This window comes from Manis javanica, chromosome 2 (genome assembly GCF_040802235.1).
Source record: "Manis javanica isolate MJ-LG chromosome 2, MJ_LKY, whole genome shotgun sequence".
Taxonomy (NCBI): Eukaryota; Metazoa; Chordata; class Mammalia; order Pholidota; family Manidae; genus Manis; species Manis javanica.
Window position 1 is genome coordinate 192,790,530 of NC_133157.1, and position 19,938 is coordinate 192,810,467.

The window sequence follows — 19,938 nt, forward strand, 5'->3', positions numbered from 1 at the left end:
TGGAACGAAAACTTTATCTCACTCATATGGTTAAATACAACTGCAGGTAAGCCAGTGCATGGATTAAATCATTTTTTTCAAGGTGTTCTGGACATGAAATTTCTTTCAGAAAAATTAAAGCAACTGTCCTTAATTCAAACAGGCATTTAAGTATTGTTCTCTGGGAAAGCCAGTGAACTATTTGGTAAAGATGTACTTCATATTCTGATCCTTTTTCTTGACAGTTTTCTTAAGCACAATGATTCAGAGGAATTATCAGGGAATAATGTCAATGACTTTTACAGTTGTCAGCAACATGACTGACAGCATGTTGGCAGCATCTCATGATTGTGAGTATAGTTGTAATTCCTAGTGTATGTCTGTGTTAAAAAAAAAAAAAAAAACAAGCAGTGATGACACCATGAGGTTATCTTCCCCAGTGAAATCTGAACCTGGCCCCTGTACAGGAGGCAAAAAGAGAGATAGAAGAAGGAGGCAGGCCACTCCAGATTGGTAGGTGGCAGGCTTAGTAAGAGTTTACATACTAGGAGGCTTGTCTTCAGCAGCCACTTGATGAGTATTTCTCTGCATCTACCTACCAGAATCTTAAAGTTTATATAGAGGTCTTCTGGGTTCTGTTATGTATTGAATAGAGTCTCAGCAACACATTACTCTTTCAAGGCTGCAACCTTGAAAATGGTCCTGATGTGGGAATGGTGGGCAGAACGTACATTCAAAGGTCAGGGAAGGAGGTGAGGAGCCTCCAATTGCCTGGGTCCAGCTCAAGGGTCAATTGACAGTCCTGTCCTCTGGATTAACTTCAACAATTTCTTGTCTGTTCCAATCCAAAAACCAACTTGAACATTTTCAGTGCACATGGCTAAACCAATGTCTCTTTCCACTTAGAGAATGTTAGAGAAAATGATTTTGTTAAATGGCAAATTTAAGTTTTGGAAGTATCCTATCCTTTCATCTGGAGATTTTCTTGCATGAAAAGATCCCTGCTATTTGCAAAAATTTTTACAGATAAAACACTATGATGGCACGATCCAGGAAAAACTAATTAATACACAGGACTTCATTGAACTTAAAATTTGTGCTCTGCACAAGACACTGTCAAACAAATGAAAAGACAAGCCAAAGACTGGGAGAAAATATTTGCAAAAGATATATCCCATAAAGGTCTATTATCTAAAATATACAAAGATCTCCTAAAACTCAATAATAAAAAAAGAAACAACCAGTTAAAAAATAGGCCAAAGGCCTTATAGACACACCACTAAAGAAGATGTACAGATGGCAAATACATGAAAAGATGCTCCACATCATATGTCACAGAATTGCAAATTAAAACAATAATGAGATGCCATTATACACCTATTAGAATGGCCAAAATCCAAAACACTGGCATATTTGGGGGCATGTGGTATATGGGAAATCTCTGTATATTCCACTGTATTTTGTGAATCCATGACTGCTCTAAAAAATAGTCTATCAACAACAACACTGTGGCCTTTGGGTCCCATCGCATTAACTAATGCTTTAGCATCTGAGACAGGGAGAATATAGTCGTGCGTGTCCTTGTTTTGGAAGTAATAATTCCCTTAAGTAGTGATGATCATAAATGATGTTTCAAGACATCTCCAATGATCTTAATCTCCTATGAAAACACTTGTGATTTCCATTGGTGACAAATCACAGATATTGATAACACCACTGTGCTTTGTTGTCTACACTAATAATTGATGGGAATGCAAAATTTAGTTAGAGGAAAGTGAAAATAAAGTAATTTTTTTCCGATCAAGTTCATGAACATCTGCTTTCAGAGATCTCAGCCATTCTTTTGTCTTTAACTGCCATCTATACACTGATGAACAATTCCTGCATTTTATTTGTTCACTTACTTGACATCACTTACTTTGTAAGAATAGTTAGCATTTGTTGAGGTTTACCATACACTAGGCATTATTCTAAGCATTTGACATTTACTAAGTTATTTACTTCTCAAAACAACACCATCAGGTAAGAACTATGTTATTCTCACTTTACATAAAAAGAGGCATAGAAATATTAAGTAGCTTGTCCAAGGATTCCCTATCTACTGAATGGCAGGATGAAGAACAAAGCCTAGGAAGTTGGCCTCAAAACCTGTGCTCTTAGCCTCTAAACAATCCTGGGGACCTTCACCTCCTCCAGCCTTTCCATGACGTGGCAAATGATCCACCACCCACCTGGGCATTAACACCCAAAACTTAGGATATCCTAGGCTTCTCTTACCCAGCAAATCCATATCCAGGAATGGCAGTATCGAAATTGCTAAGAAATGGGCAGATTCCTGGATATGGACTGGAGATAGCATTGCTACTTACTTTTAGAATTAATTATCATTTGTGCATTAGTTAATATGATGGGACAGAAAGGCTACAATGTTATTTTTTAATTAACTCAAATAAAATATTACTTTAATTTATATTTATGTAATTATGATCATGTTTTATATAATAATTACATAAATATACTTTTCATTAAAAAGCATTTATGTATGTATTCATTCATTCACCCAGTCAATAAATATCTACTAAGGACCCTTTATTATCCAAAACAGTTCTAGGTAATATAAATTCACCAATGAACAAGATATACACAGTTCTTGCACCATGGCTTTATAGCCAAGTAAGAATGTTTCAACAGAGGAAATAGCTAGAGCAATTGTCTTAAATGGGGAATCAACTTGGAATGATCACATGTATGACAGGGGTTCCAATTTCATTTTTTTTGCATGTGAGTATCCAGTTTCCCCAACAGCAGTTATTGAAAAGACTATCTCTTCCTCATTGAGTAGTTTCACTCCTGTGTTACATGTTAATTAACTCTATATGTCTGGGTGTATTTCTGGGATACCTTTTTTATTTCATTGGTCCATGTGTCTTTATGCCAGCACAATACTATTTTGATTATTTTGCTTTGTAATATAGCTTAAAAATCAGAAAGTGTGAGCCTCCAGCTTGGTATTTATTTCTCCAGATTGCTTTGGCTATTCAGGGTCTTTATGGTTCCATACAAATTTTAGAATTGTTTCTTCTAATTTTGTGAAAAATGCAGAATTGGAATTTTGATAGAAATTAAAAAGACTCTGAGGATGACTTTGGCTAGTATGCACATTTTAACAACATTCATTCTGATCCACGAATATGGGATATCTTTACATTTATTCACATCTTCAATTTCTTTCATCAGTGAAATATAGTTTTCAATGTACAGATCTTTTACCTCGGTTAAATTTATTCCTAAGTATTTTATTGTTTTTGATGCCATTGTAAGTGGGATTACTTTATTATTATTTCAGATATTTTGTTGTTAGTGTATAGAAATGCAACTGATTTTTGTATGTTGATTTTGTATCCTGCAAGTTCACTAAATTTATTTATTAATTCTATCAATTTTTTGGTGGAATCTTTAGAGTTTTTATATATCCAAACATGTCATTTGCAAAAAGAAAATTTTATTTTTTGATATCTAATTTGGATTCTTTTTACTTCTTTTTCTCTCCTAATTGCTTTATGGCCTCTTCAATGTGTTATTTCTTGTCTTTTGTATATGGCCATTCTAACAGGTATGAATGATATCTCATTGTGATTTTGATTTGCATTTCCCTGCTGATTAAAAATGTTGAACATCTTTACATGTGTCTGTTGACCATCTGGATGTCTCTTTAGAAAAATGCCTATTAAGATTTTCGGCCCATTTTTAAATTGGATTATTAGTATTATTATTATTATTTAGCTATTTGACTCATTTGAATTCTCATATATTTTGGATATTGGGCCCTTATAAGATAAATGATTTGCAAATATTGTCTCTCATTCTGTAGGTTACCTTTTAATTTTGTTGATAGTTTTCTTTTCTGTGTAGAAGACCTTTAGTATGATGCTGTCCCACTTATTTATTTTTGCTTTTGTTGCTTTTGCTTTTTGTGTCAGATTAAAAATTATTACCAAGACCTATGCAAATTGCTTACTGCCTATGTTTTCTTCTAGGAGTTTTATAGTTTCAGGTCTTATTTTCTTGTTATTAATCCATTTTGAGTTAATTTTTGTGTTGGTGTAAAATACTGGTCCACTTTTATTCTTTTGCATGTAGCTGTTCAGTTTTCCCAAAACCATTTATTGTAGGGGTTGTCCTTTCCCTCTTGTATATTCTTGGCTACTTTGTTATAAATTAATTGACCATATTTATGTGGGTTTATTTCTGGGCTCCCTATTCTGTTCCACTGATTTATCTGTTTTTATGCCAGTGCCATACTGTTTTAATTCCTATAACTTTGTAATATAGCTTGAAATCAGGGAACATGATGCCTCCAGCTTTCTTCCTCTTTCTCAAGATTTCTTTGGCTACTCAGGCTTTTTTATGGTTCCATACAAATTTTGGTGTTATTTATTTCATGTCTTTGAAAAATACCATTGGAATTTTGATAAGGATTGCCTTGAATCTATAGTTTGCCTTAGGTAATGCAGGTATTTTAATATTGATTCTTCTAATCCAAGAGCATGGAATATTTTTCCATTTATTTATGTCTTCTTCAATTTCTTTCATTAATGAACTTAAAGAATTTTCATTAAAGAATTTAAACATTAAAAACATTTCCTTAATTAAAATTTTTGGGGATTGTAAACAATAGGAACTGACTGGCAAACTTAAGCAAAGGAAATTTATAGGAAGAGCATCTGAAATTCACATTTTCACCGGGAAATATGACAAATTAAAATGTGAAAAACAGGTAAGGACCAGGGCACTTTCTAAGACTGCAAGGAAGGAACGTCAGGAACAGTCCTGTGTGAACAGTTCAGGCAGGACACTGCCAAGGCAATGAATGGGCTCCAGAATTAAAACTGTTCCTCTGTTCAAGATTCACATTCCAGGAGAATCTGATTGGCTAACCCTAGATCATTTCCCCTCTCCTACCCTTACACACACACACACACACACACACTTTGGCCTAAAAGATTATATCTAATAGGGAAGAGATTATTCCACAAAGGAGAAATTATGATGATGTTATAAAAGAGAGAAATTAGAGTGTCCCCCAAATAACTGTCAACTTCAAACAATGGGAACAAAAATTCCCAAGGCTCTAAAAAAGCAAACAAAAACCACATGCATACTTGAGCACAAAGGTTTGTTCTACCAGGGTTTTTTTTAGAATCTCTTTACCCCTTCACATCTTTCTAGTTTACTGACTGGTGTCACCTGCTGACAGTGTTATCTTAGTGTAGGCAAGTGATTTTGAAGCCTAGCAAAAAAAATCACTAGCTTTCTCAAAGCTGCCTACTTTTATGCTTGCACCTCAAAGTAGCTGAAGAAAAGTATTACCATTCGCACTGGTTTGACGTTAATTCAAGAGCGTAGCCTCATTGGCTCCCTGCAGTGCCATTATTTTTCCCTGGCCTATTGACTCTCTAACTAATCTGTCTTATTGTGGCAGATAGACTGTAAGATGGTCCTCAATTATCCCTTCCTATTCTTCCAGGAATTCACTCCTATCAGGATTTCACTTTTAACACTGCACTAAAACTCTTAGCAGAGTCCTCAATAAACTCTACATTGTTAAATCTGAAGGCAATTTTTGGTGCTCATCTTGCTTGATGGAACAGTAGCAATTGATAGGACTTCCTTCTCCTTGAAATACTTTTCTACTTGGCTGCATAGTTAATACTCTTGCTTATTTTTCTGCTACCTTTTTGACTCTCTTTCCAGGGCCTTTGCTTGTTTTCCCTCATCTTCCCTACTATTAAATATTAGCATTTCCCAAGGCTCAGTCTTTAGATCTTTTCATGTTTTCATATACAGTCTACTCTTCAGATGATTGATGTGAGTGGATCAGAATGTATGGATCCACAGGGCAGTGGAGTAATGAACTCAATACCCTTAACATTGCACAAATCACAAAGTTTATTTTGCATTTTCTTTTCACACAACACTCAAAGGGAGGATCACACATATCTGAAAATCACACATATCAGATCAATATTTCTCATACCAGTCACAATGGATGGCTAGGTTCCAGGTTGTCCCAATCAGCCTCTTGTCTTTCCCAAGGGAAAGGTGATACAGCAGAGACAGTTCCAGTGAAGTGACGAATTCATGACAGAGCAGGAGGTGGGCAGATAAGCAGGAGCAAGCTGCAGGGCACACGTCTGTCGTCTGGTGTCAGGGACCTCTAGGGCGAGCTTGCCACAAGTACTTTGTATCCAGTTCCTTATATAGTCCAGTCCATTCATCTGGGGGTCAGAGATAAGAGGGTACAGTCCACATCTAGTTTGGGCATCCTCTGTTGAGCCATTTAAGGTGGAGTACATGTCTAAGCACATATGGTGTTGTCAGGTTCAGGCATTCACCGGCATGCCTTTTAGGGTGGGGTATGTTTGCAGAGGCAGCTGGTGCAAAAGCAGGCAAGCCTGATACAAGCAACTCCATACTGTTGCTCACATCAATGATTCATTTTGGTTCATTTTAAAAATGTATGCTCATGATTCTCAGATTGATATCTCCAACCTGGATTTTTTACCTGAACTTCAGATTCAAAGACCAAACTGCCTCTTTTACATTTATTTGGGAGTCTAATAGGTCTTAAATCTGATTTGCACAAAAGCGAGCTCTTGATACATTCTCTCAAATTTACTCCTTCCAAAATTGTTCACCCACAGTGAATGGCCCCATGCTTTAGATTTTGAGGTCCAAACCCTAGTCACATTTGACTCTTACTTTACTCTCTTACCCTACACACTTATTGTCAGAAAACTGTCGACTCAGCTCTCAAATATATCCAGAATCTGACCACCAACCAGCACTGTTACCATCCGGTCCAAGCAACCCTGCTTTTGCCTGGATTATTTGCATCGGCGTTGTGATTGATCTCCCTGCATCTCCCCCAGGACAACAAAGCAGCATCTGGGTGTTTCTATGAAAACATAAGCTGGATCATGTCATGTTTCAGCTCAATATTCTACAGTGGATTCCCATCCACTCAGAGTCAAGTCCATGATCCTGCATGATCTACCCCTCCTCCCTTTCTCCTTTGACCTCGTGTCTTTCATCATTCTGATAATTCCCTTCCCACTCTGGCCACTAGAGCTTCCCCGCTCCGTACCCACCAGGCACACTTCCTCCTCATGCAAGTGGTATTTGTTTTTCCAGTTCCCTGGAATACCCTTTCCCAGATATCTACAAAGCTAAGCAACTCACTTCAGACTTGGATGATCTCTCAAAATTACCTTCTCTGTGACAGCGTCCTGGTTGTCTTGTCTAAAACTTTATCACACTTAGCACCCCTCCCACCCCAACCCTCCCTCCCCACACATGTATCTTCTTCCCTGCTTTATTTCTCTCTCTCTAGCATAGATTACTTCCTAATATAGTATATATTGTACTTATTTACATTGTTTATTGTCTATCACCACAAAGAATGTAAGTTCTATGAGAACAGGGATATTTTTTTAGATTACTGCTGTATTCTTAATGCCTAGGATACTGTATATTTGTTGAAGTCAAACTATTGTTTCACAGCTACCCCATTTTGTTCAGTATCTCTCATCATTAGGTCTAGATTAAAAATGAGGCTCCAGCACACAGGTCACTTACCAAGTTAAGGGAATTCGCAAGTGAATTCCTTATTCCTTCTGGTTCTGCAAGAGCTCCTATTAACTCCTTATCACTTATGGCTTTCAAACTGAGGGATCAAAAAGTTTAAAGTCTGTCTCTTTTTTTCATCATAAAGGCATGTAGGGCCAGTGACGTAACTGTGAGATCCCAGGCAAAATGAATATGGGGATTCCCTTGCTCAAAAAGTATTCAGGATTTCGAGATGGTGATATCACACCAGTAAACCAAGCCCGGGGACCCATGAGATTTCAGAGGTCGTATGCCCATGGTGCTGGCCCTAGAGGCAGGCTTTTGTTAGAGTTAGGTTTTTTTTTTTTAACTAACAAAAAAGCAAGGGGTTTAATAATCACAATGATCTTTTCATTGTAAAGTCTGAAATATTCTAAAGATGATTTGTATCTCCGGGGAAAGGAAATCCTGGGGCCCCTCTAAAACCAAAATCAATCAAAAGGAGAAATAAAGTTTAAAACCCATTTATTGCTTACACACTGCAGCCAGGGCCATTGCTCTCTCCTGCTCTGGTAGAAGCAAGCAAGACCTTCCCCCAACCTCTCAGGTTCAGATAAACCCTGGGTCACCCAGGAAATTACCCATTGATATGGAGATGAACTACAGATCTCCACTCCTTAGGAACGCCTGTTGATATGCAGATGCATGAAACCCAGGTGAGATATTCTGGAAATATTACAATTTTACCCACATGAATACAATTTAAATCATTAGTTATATGACTACATAACAACTTTTTCTGGTTCCAAGGAAACAATATGGATTCTTTCCACAGGAAAGTTTACCCATTTCAATGTTTGCTGATTAGAAATCACTTCAGTGTATGAAATGGGACAAGATTTTTCACCTGCTTATTTATTTATTAATAATTTTGAATGATGTACTTTCTACTTTTTTAATATGAAAATCCTTTAAAATAGCCTTTTTTGTATCATTTAGCCTATTTCTTATACTCCATTTTGATTTATATACTCAAAAGCATCTAGGAAAAAATCAGAATTTTGAATTAAATTACATTTAAATTACTTTTTTTGTGAAATTACCCAACATTTAATTTAGGTAACTTAATGTAACTTTAATTTGAAACCATCAGAAGTAAATCAAAATTAACCAAACAGTTCCATGTAAAAATTCACACATTAAATTTTGTTTTGGTTATTGATATTGAAATATGTACTTGTATATATTTCATCGGCTAGTAACCTAAAGCAAATATTTTGTTAATGCTGCTGAATTATTCTTGGAAAGGCTAGTTATTGCTATACAATATTACAAAGCTTAAATTTAGAAAATCTGGCAAATAATTGGCAAATTGGCATTGAATTAGTTGATTTCTGCTAAACGTCCTGCAGACAGGGGAAGGGTGAGCAGGACCTGCAGGAAATCCAGTTTTCAGGAAGAAGATGTAAGATGGAAAATATGAAAGAGAAGTAGGAAGAAACACAAGATGCTTCAGAGGAATGGAATTTCAAGAGAGATGTCAACAGTGCCAACTGTGTTGGAGTCCCAAGAGAAGGAAGGGCAGCGGTACCCTGCCAAGTACTGTTTTCAGGAGAGTGGTGACATGGGATATCAATTTGCAAAAAATTATGGGCTCAATATGATTAACCAAATCTAACAATTTTTTAAACTGTGATATCAATTCTTGAAGAACAAGGACACATTGTATTTATTTTACTTATTTTAGAATTCTCTCTTCTGTGTTTTTCTCTTTTTCCTTTCAACTGGAGCTGTCAGATTACTGAGTAAAAATACTGGATGCTGGGTGAAATGTGAATTTCAGCTAAACAGTGACTACTTCCCCCCCCCCCCCCACCTCAACCCTCACCGGAAGTCAGCAGAATGGAGGGCGGTGGAAGGTCCGAGAGCACCAGCTCTGAAGCCACTCTGAGTCTTCTCTCTACACTTAGGTGTATGGCCTTGACTTTCTGCCCTCAGTGTATGGCCTAGAACAATGAGGATAATACTAGTAATCAATAGTAATAGTAATGTCCTCTTGGGATTATGTGAGTTGAAGTCTCTAAAGCACTAGGTGTGTTTGGGTCATGCAGAGAAATCAGTATATTATTAGTATAATCGTCAGTTAAAGGGATAGCATGAATTTATATGAATGTGAAGGGGAAAAAATGTGTGGGGTTTATGTATTAGGCCGGCTTTTAGGCCCACCGGGGATGATTAATAACTAAGGCAGGCAAATAAAAGCATGCAGGCCCAGTATGAGCAGTAAAAGTTGGAATTGAGGGAGAACTTGATCATTGATCTCTCTTGTCAGAAGGAGCGGGGCTGGTACACCTGTGGGGACGGCCCTGGGACGTCAGCACCCGGGTTTGGTAATCAGGGACCCGCGCGGGCCGGCGGCGCTCTCCGCGGAAGGCGTGTGTGTGGTGCGCACACCCAGAGGCGCCCCGAGAGAGCCGGGCGGGGCGGACGGGCCTCGGGGGCCGAGCTCGCCTGCGCGCGGCCGCCCAGCCGCAGCGCCAGAGCCGCGGACCCGGCGCCGAGCGCGGCAGACGTGCACTCGCGCAACCCGCGCCGCGATGGGACACCTGTGGCTCTTGGGATCCTGGGGCCTCTGGGGGCTGCTCCTGTGCGCCGCGGACCCCGACCCAGGTAACCCATTCGGGGCGCCAGGGAGGCAAGCAGCAAAAGTCCGTGTGGACACAACCCCTGTTCCCCGGGTCGCGGGAAAGTGGGGTCTGCCTGGCCGCAGCCCTGGGCCAAGGGTGCAGGAGCAGGTGCATGGCGATGCTGGGGACTACGGAACCTGGGGACCCCCTGAGAGGCAGGCCTAAGGAGAGGCAGGGACAGATACGGACACACACACACACACACACACACACACACACACACACACGAGCGCGCAAGCACGGGGAGAGAGAGATATCTCCTCACATTCTTCTTGGGTCCCTTTTCCCACTTAAGGGAGGGTAACGTCTGTCCGTAGGGCAAGAATGGGTCTCCGTGGCGCTTGTCAGTCACTTACAGGGGCAGCTGCCCTGTGCCTTCAGAGTAATGCCTAGAAGAGTGCTGGGAAGGGACCGATAAGATAAGAAATTGGAGTTGTCCGTGGAGATAACGGGAGGATGAACCTGAGACAGGTGAAGAGCAGCACCGGCTTGGAGACAGGATCCAGCGCCCTCGCTGGAGCTTCCTGCTCTTCCAACTCTGCTCAAGTTGTCAATGTGCCCGAAGCAGGGAGAGCCTCGGGGCTCTTGGCTAAGACAAACCCGGAGGACAGAGGCACTGGGTCTGGAGGACTGGTACTGGAGGACAGGGAACTGACAAAGCAAAGTAGTCTTTATGATGGAGAGCTTTTGTCATTATATTAAAGTCCACACTAAATTTTTTTTTCAGGCAGAAATGAACTATACAATTGTAATTTCTTCAACATTTTCTAATATATCCATTTCAATAATTAATAATGTCTATGGGTTTCCTTTGTGCCCCCAGTTAAATTTTCCATCTACTCTAAGAATTTGTTACTGGATCTAGTCATTACCAGATCTGTACAGTTTAAGCAGAAAATAAACCCTTGCAGTCCCCTGCACGTCTTTGAGTTGTTGTAAAGCTTTTCTTCCAGTTCTCCAAAGAAGCCTCTCACTCAGCCCTGTGTTTGCATGGGTACCACCCTCTGTCTAGAACATCTTATCTTTCCCACAGTTGGCCTAGTCTAGCTAATTCATATTTGTCCCCCAAGAGCAACAGGCGTACCCCTTCTCTGGAGAAACCAGTAAGACCCAAGCAGTGTGGATGAAATGCCCTCTGCATCCCTGAGTCACCCATGGCCCCTGTGCTCTCCTCTGTACTGTCTAAGCTAAGATTTTGGAAAGATGGATTGTTCCACATTTTTATAACCCCAGGAACCTAAAGGGTTTCTTGAAGGAATTAGTGATGTTTACATTAAGAACTTACTATCACCAAGAGGCTAAAAAGATCCCAGAAATTATTTTTTCCGAGGTCTTAGTCTATCATGGGAAATAATTTATTCTTAAAACGCAACATTCCTTTTTGTACCTGGACTATTCTTTAAATTAATCTAGTGTTACAGCTCTTTTAGAATTTATCTAGTAGGTTTTCCAGTATTTTCTGGAGAACTCCCATAAAAAAAATTAATCTAGCTTTGCATTTCTTGTGTACTTTTATAATGATCTGTTTATCCACAGCTCTTCCCCCAGCATTGTCTGCTATTGTGTGGGCAGCTAGTTATGGGACTGTAGTTATGGAACTGCAGTTAGTAGGGCACTGTCTGAAATTAAGGGCTTAATAAGTGCTTTATAATATGATAGGTAAGAATGATGAAAATGATCATGTACTATTCCTGCTCTTTGTAACACATAAAATAGTGCTTTGCATAAAGCCAGTGAGTGTTAATGACTTAACTCCCTGTTAAGTCATTGGTTAGTAGTACAGCCAAAAATAAAACATGACTGTACTAACTTTCAGCCCTATAATCTTCACAATATACAACATTGTAATATGTGGCATGAGATTTGATGCTTGAAATAAAGTATTTTATGCTTTTACCTCTACTGTACTTTAATGTATTTCAGACGGCTCCAAAATAATTCCCAAAGTCACAGAAATAATACCTAAATATGGCAGCATAAATGGAGCAACAAGGCTGACTATCAAAGGAGAAGGTATGGTTCCCTGTTTTTCTTTTTTTGCCAAGGTTAAGGTATCTTAAAGACTTTTTCACATTTAGAGATTTATGGCTTAAAAAAATCCACTAGAGTTGCTTCTCCATTTGGCCAGAGTAGTAAAACTCTATCTTCTCTGGCAGCTAATGAAATCCCCAAAAGCCTCTACTGACCTGATCATCTAAATTCATAGTATAATTACTTGCTTAACTCCAAATCTGGATTATAATGACTGAACTGCTTTCAGTTCAGTCTGCACATCTCTAACTCAACTCTGCAGCTATTTGCTTTGTTGTTCACGAGTCCAATAACATTTAAATTATCTTTATTTCAAATAAAATACTTTGGGGGCTTTGAGGGTAGTATATTAGTAAGAGAGGACGATGGGGAAATAGAATGGTAATGGAAGGAGAAAAGCAATTAAAAGCAAAATTTTGGATCCCTATTCCTGTCACCCAGTCCTTATGTGCTTCATCACAGCATGGTTATTATGTATGACTCTTCCTCCTTGCCTGGACTTGGGATGAAAATGTAGTTAATCAGTGAATATATTCAAACAGCAACTGTTCTTAGGGTTAAATAGAAATATGTGGTTCTTCCAGCTGTAAGGCCTTTGCAGTCCAAATGATAGCAGTATTCGGATGCTTATGAATTTTTGAAGGATGGGAAGGAAAAATTTTAAAGGATATTAATAAAAGCTGTTTCAGTCTTTAAGAATAGAAATAAGAAGTTTTGAAGTCAGGGAACTGACAAAGCAAGATATTTAATTATTCTGTCAAATATATTTTAATGTCTTTCAATACTTCTAAGTAATATTTCTGCACAATTCAATCTCTCAGTGATATACGTAAGATAGTATATACCTCTAAATTGTGAACAGTATTTTTGGATTAAGTTTTGTTGTATTTTTTCAGAGTTAAACACCTGGAGACAGTATATTTGTTGAAGACCATTTTCAAAATGTCTTTATCCATAAGTCCCTTGTATTGTAAATTACTGTTAGGGTATTAGTGTGCTTGAAAGCTATTGGGTTTTTAATAGAGACTTAAATGTTATGAGAGAAATGCTCACATTGAAACAAAACAAAATAAAACTACTTAGTTATTTCCTACTACATCGAGACCTAAATTTTTCTTGATCCAGGAACCATAGCTTGAGTTTAAGTATGTAGACCCAGATCGTCCCTAACTAGTAATAGGAAAAAAAAAACCTAAGAAAAAATTCTACTCTTAAGGCATTTTACAAGAACATCTGTATTAATCTACTATAACCTTTGCTCTTTAGTGGACACTCTGGGGCTGTAATGCTCAGGTGACCCTCTTACTCACAAAACACAGTGTCATGGAGAATTTCTAGTTTCCCATCAGCCTCAATTTCTGGATGCTTTGGGCAGAGAATTATAGAATAGTTAAATCCTCTTTGAATTGCAGGTAACTGCAGCCCCACTCTGATTTGTCTCTCCTCTGCTTGCTTTAACTACACACTGTAGGTGACTAAATGTGTTAGCATATGTCTTTCTCAGAGGCTGAGTCCAAGTACTGTTTTATGTAAGTTTGGGGGCCTTATGATATATACAGAATGCGCACAAAGCAAAGATAATGAATTTATAAAACACACCAGACCTCCAGAGCTCCATGAATATGGTACTTGAACATTTATTTGAAGGACCTCCATTCACATAATCCATCAGTACCATCTCCCACCTAGACTCAGTGTTTAGAATTGCACACAGAGCTACTTAATCACACAAGAACACTTTCTAAATGGAATTATAAAAGCTTGATGATTACCTAAATGTTGGTCCCATATGATTATAAAATTCTTTTACTTTTGTAATAGTCATGATGAAAAAGTAAAATATTATACAAATATTTGACATAGAAAGTGAGTTCTCTGAAATTTCCACTCTAGAAGATCTTCTGTCAATATTTTGGTGTATCCAAATGACTTTTGGCTATTTCCAAACATAATGCTCAACTTGACAAGCAAAAATTTGCTACTGCATTACTTTATTCTAACAGCTGTGCTTCTGGAGCCAAAGACAATTTTTCTCATGTAAAAGTGTTTTGAGCAATAGCATGATTGTAGAAGTAATTTTATCTCCTTCTAGTGTGGCTGATATGATGAGTGTTATATCAAGTTTGGAGTGTTTCCAACTTTGTTGATTTTATTACTTTATATTCATAACTTGTATTTCTCAATTGTCTTCCTTGATATTTCTCCTTATGTAAAAAAATCAGTAAGATGAAAGGAGTAACATTTTACTTTTTGGATTTTTTTTTTGGTATTTCCCTATTACAGTGTTTGGTACATGTATATATTTTATTTTAGCTGAAGTGTTGAATTATGTAATTTCTAGAGTATTATGGAAAGCACAAGGACTTCAGTCTGAACTGACAGGCTTTGAATTTCATTTTTGCCGTTTCCCACTATGTGACGAGTGAGTTACTTCTCTTAGCTTCAGCTTTCTCATTGGTAAATGGGATGTGTTAATTCCTACCTGTTGGAGCTATGGTGAATATTGAATAAGGTGATGTGTCTAAGGTCCCCATTTGTAATATAGTATTTGCTCCATAAATTAGTGCACTTTTGTGTTTATTATCCATTTGCATTCATGTGATTGGTCTGGTTTCACTCCTTAGGAGTTAGCCTCCATCACACTGCACCTTTCCTTCCCATTGTTTTGAATGTTACAACTTTTAAATAAATAGGTTTATACACTCTCAACCCTGCTTTTCTTAACTAGAGAAACCAAAACAGCCTGCATGGTACATGACAACTGCTAGCTTTCACAACACTGACATTTTCCATGATAGAGCAGGCTGCTATCAGGAGACCCAGATCTGCGTGCCTGGCAAGTCTGTCTCCAGTTTTTCTGCAAAAGAAAAAAATGCACCAACATGTGAAAAATTTCCATGTGAAGCCTCAACCTTTATGTTTCCAGGCTGCACCCAGCCCTTCCTGTAATCTTTGTGCTTTGGAGTACTTCCAGAGGTATCCACTTTGTACTCATTTATGTAGAATTATATTTTTAAATTAAAAAATCTTAAAGGTGGTACATTTGTATTTATAATTCCTTGGAATTAGCTCAATTAGGACTATTTCTTTATTTTTTAAAAAGAATTGATAATAATAATATTTATAAGTCATATTGGTTTGGCTTATATTTGCCCATAGACTTTACTCCTAGGATACATATGTAACTATAATATGCAATTGTATATATAATAATATTTATAATAAAATATAATTATAATATATATATTTATTATATATATAAAAAAACTTCTGAACTAAAACAATATCACCTTTTGTTGGTATTGTCTTTTAGAATTGTAGTTGTCTTTGGAATTCTGAAGAACAGATCTCTGTCCCCACATCATTGATACAACATGTGCCTATTGATACAACATGTGCCTAATAGGAAAATAAATACACACATCGCATCCTGAGCCACACCACAAGTAAAACTTTCCATTCTTTACTTAGTTGCCAGCAGCCCTTCCCTGTGTTCCAAACTCAGCGTGAACTCCAAAGATAAGAAGTTGGCAAAAGGAAAGAGCGGGTTTACAAGTAGCTGGCTTTTCCGTGTTTTCATGTATCTTCTCACATTTCTGTTTCATCATTAACTGCCTTCTTAGAATCAAAACTGCAAATTCAATGCAAGTATCTTTCACACATTAAACTGATGTTCTAGCCTATGCTGGATGAGTCCTGTTCGGGTAAGGTTTACATTTGGAGGAAGAAAGTAGTGTTTATGAAAAACCCTGCCCTCCACTGAGTTTGCTCATTTTTTTCTACCTGTAAAGGATAGGAGAGGAGCTAAGAACAAAGGGTCTGGAAGAAGTTACACATGGTAACAGGTAATAGCTTTGTAATATGTTTTTAAATATTATTTTTCTCTGAATATCATATGTGCCAGCTTGGCATCTACAACTTGGGTTTGAATCCTGGCCACCCACTTACACTAGTGTTGTTATTTTTAAAGAACGATATTATAGTGAACCTAAATCTCAGGATTTTTATGGCTAATAATAAGAGCAGATATAATTAGATTATTGTAATTTTTCTGAAGAGGAGATGAAGACTCTGAAGGTTTATATGTAAGGCTATAATGCCAAATATCATACAGCAAGGAAATGCTGGAGCTTGGATTTTAGGCCAGGACATCAGGATTCAAATGCCCTTTCTTTTAAACATGCACCTAGAGGCAACTTTACCAGAGTTGGAGTTCAGGGGTTTGGGCAGATAATGAGCATCTGGCACAGGGAGGTTCTGCTTCCAGTGCTGCGCTGAACTTGACAATATTCAAGTTTTCTAATGGATCTTTGTAGAACACTGAAAATGTTCAATAATTTAAAAAGCTGTCACACTACAGATAATCGGGCAACCCCAACTAAGCCACTTCAACTCAAAAGGTCATTTAATGTGAGCACATTTTGTAGCCGTGATTGTTTTCCTGAAATACTTCCAAATAACTGACAATTTAATAACATTTATGTTTTTCTAACAATGATATATATACATAGGACTTAAATAGTTAAATGTACATCTCTGGGTTTGACATTTTTTTTTTCTTAGAACAAGGAACCCGTTTCACAGTTAAAAAGCTGTGATAATGGGCACATGACCACAAAACCTGGCTCACTGGAACTTGTGGCTAGTAGAATGATGAAAAAGCCTATGAAAGACAGGGCTATGATCCCAGCTTGGGAACAACATCCTGTGTGATGGGCTGCCATCCTCCAGCACATGCTGTATGCACTGAGCCAATGGCAGATACAGGCTGTTTTTTCCCAGTAGATAGAATACGTGGACCTGGAAATGACTGTTTACGCCCTGTTATTGTCACTCCTAGTGATCCAGAAATGGGATCTGTGCTTTGTGTCCTTGCATATTAAGTTCCACTGAATCTGGGTCTGTGTTTCCAGTTAGAGAATGCTTGTACCAGGGATCCCAATGTGGATTCCACTGACCTGAAATGACCACTACTACCTGATCAGTTTGAATTCACCAAACATAATTAGCAGACTATTGGCGATCACAAATTCTGATGATCAGGAAGAGGTAGGGTTGCTTTTACCTAAAGTAGATCAGGCTAGGGAAGGTCTGGAATTCAGGGTATTCATGGGGAGACATGGCTTGCATGACCAGTGATAACTGTGAATGTGCAATTGCAGCAATTACAACTCAACAGGGACAAGGTAGCTAAGGGCTCAGACCCTTAGGATGAAGGGTAGTGTCACTCCATTGCTGAGGTGCCAGCTAAGGGTAAGGAAATCTGCAGTGGGTCATAGAGAGGGCACATGGGGGATACTCCTTATAGCCTCGGGACCAGTTATAGTTGTACCCCCTATAGCTTATCCCATTAACCCCCTTATAATAAATCTTCAACAGAGCTCTCAGCTCACCACTATCTTGGAGACTTGATCATGGATTGTACTTAAAATGTAGGGCATGAGCATATCTGTATGGTGCACAGAGTCCACTGTATCAGATCCCTTTTATGCTCAGCCTCACAACCTCTTATTCGCACCTCTAATTCTAGCCACAGCTGTGGCAAATTGCCCTCCATATTCACTGACTCAATCTATGCTTCCAGCTCTTGCCTCCAGTTTCCACAGCATGTTTTTGTCCATTGCATGTCTCTGATGCAGTGACTGTGGACACTGGAACCCTGTGTACCTTTGTGCAGCCTGAGGGTGCAGGATGTTATGTCCCCCAGGGAGCTCCCTCAACTAAGGACAGGATGTGATGAATAAATACTTCTTGCTGCTGATTCTTTGATTCTGAGAGGCAGTCTATATTTTCCTTTCAAGTTTCCAGTGAGACTGAGCCCCAGCTAACCTCAGTGGCCCAGGTTTTCTTTCTTCAGGTTTTACTCTCTCTTGTCCCTAAGAGATCACCACCCAAATAAACTGTCTTCTTGTAAGTCTTCACCTCAAATTTTGCCTTATAGGAACTCAAGGTAAAGATCCTATCCCTTATAAAACAGTGTTCCCCTTACCTATTTTTTCTATCTCCTTTAACCTGCCTTTTTTCATAGTCATTATCTCCCCCTGCCCCCACACACTAACTGTATATTGTCTATTTTCTCCACCTTTCCCCATCCTTACCACTGGAATATAAGCTATTTGAATCCACTGTATTTAACAGAGCCTGACAAGTAATAGGCTCTCAAACATTACTTTTATGAATGAATTAATTAAAGGCTAATTTTTATGCATTTTAAGCAGATTACAATCATAGGGATAAATATGGAATAGGTCAAGTGCTAATTTCAGTACTATTCCTTATTAATTATTGAATGATTCAATGCTGAATGACCATTGTTAGCTCTTTGAAAACAATTCCATTAATAATAATTTTGAGTGTTTTTACTTTTCCAGGTTTTGCTCAAGCAAACCAGTTTAACTATGGAGTTGATAATGCTGAGTTGGGAAACAGTGTGCAATTAGTTTCTTCTTTTCAGTCAATTTCTTGTGATGTAGAAAAAGATGCAAGTCATTCAACTCAAATTACATGCTATACTAGGTATGTTTTAAAGTATCCTCAATAACATCATTTTCAGCATATCAGAGTCACAGTTATTCATATTAGTATTATACATATTTATATTAGTATGTTAGTTTTATTTCTCTGGCTATTGTAATATTTCTTTATTATCAGGTACTTTTGATTTCATGATGTTTAGACTATTTTATACCTCTATTATATTTAATTATAATGCCCTTTCCACATTAACATGATAAAATATATTCTTTATCCTTTTCCAGGTTATTGAAGTTATTATTTCATCATTATTGATCTCTTTTAGAAGATAAATGGCACCTATTAAATTGTAATGATGGTCCTGAAAATGTCAAAATTATGCTTTCCTGTCTGGTTTGATTAATTTTGTTCAAAACCTTGACATAGTCATTAAGATTAAAGATGATCATTTTGTATAGTGACATTTTAAGTTCTCTACTATCAGCCCAAAATGATGCTTGTTATGAGCAACTTATGGGAAAAATACTCGTTTTAAATTGCAACTTTCAATATTAAAACAGGTAGCACATATTACAGAGAATTACATTTTATTAGTATTGTTGGCAGTTTTTCAGCAGTAAAAGCTTACTTAAGGAGAAACTTGATTAAAATGTTCTTTAGGAAAGCATGAAATAACTGTACCAAGGTGATATGTTACTATTTTAGATGATTATTATTATATTTATTATTGTATTCATTTCACTTTTTAATAAGAACTAATGCACTTAGAATAAGCATTTGCCTGAGGTCCATGATGTTAGAATTTGCAGTACAATTTCAGGATTGAGATCATCTTTCCGTAAGATAGAATGGACTTTAACTGTACATTAATTAGAATTTTAGATACTCTTTTCAAAATGACATGTTGTCTGGGGAGCATTTTTCTTTATAGTATATACTAAAGAAAAATATTACTGTGTTCCTTATGTATTTTTCATTTTTATTCCAGAGCAATGCCAGAAGATTCCTATACTGTTAGGGTCACTGTGGATGGAGTTCCTATTACAGAAAACAATACCTGCAGAGGTCACATCAATAGCTGGGCATGCAGCTTCAATGTATGTGGGATCTCCTCTTTAACCTTCATATAGTTGATCTGTGTTCTGTTTCTTGGAGAAGG

General features: G+C 37.7%; 1 protein-coding gene and 1 non-coding gene across 3 annotated transcripts in view; both read left to right on the forward strand.

Moving 5' to 3' along the window:
• Positions 1–9,967: 9,967 nt before the first annotated feature.
• The window catches only part of PKHD1L1 (PKHD1 like 1), a 135,959-nt gene continuing 125,988 nt past the window's right edge, over positions 9,968–19,938 (forward strand). The window contains exons 1-4 of one of the 2 annotated variants that reach the window (XR_012128360.1): positions 9,968–10,257; positions 12,198–12,287; positions 18,677–18,821; positions 19,768–19,876. Coding sequence is in view for 1 of the 2 variants with exons in the window: in XM_073229966.1 (XP_073086067.1) it covers positions 10,185–10,257; positions 12,198–12,287; positions 18,677–18,821; positions 19,768–19,876 (417 nt within the window). In the remaining variant the exon portion in view is untranslated. The remainder of the gene's footprint in view (positions 10,258–12,197; positions 12,288–18,676; positions 18,822–19,767; positions 19,877–19,938) is intronic. The other variant, XM_073229966.1, reaches the window with a different exon arrangement.
• Positions 11,685–11,746, forward strand: LOC118971045 (U7 small nuclear RNA). Its single transcript, XR_005059297.1, has one exon. It is a non-coding gene; the product is annotated as a U7 small nuclear RNA (small nuclear RNA).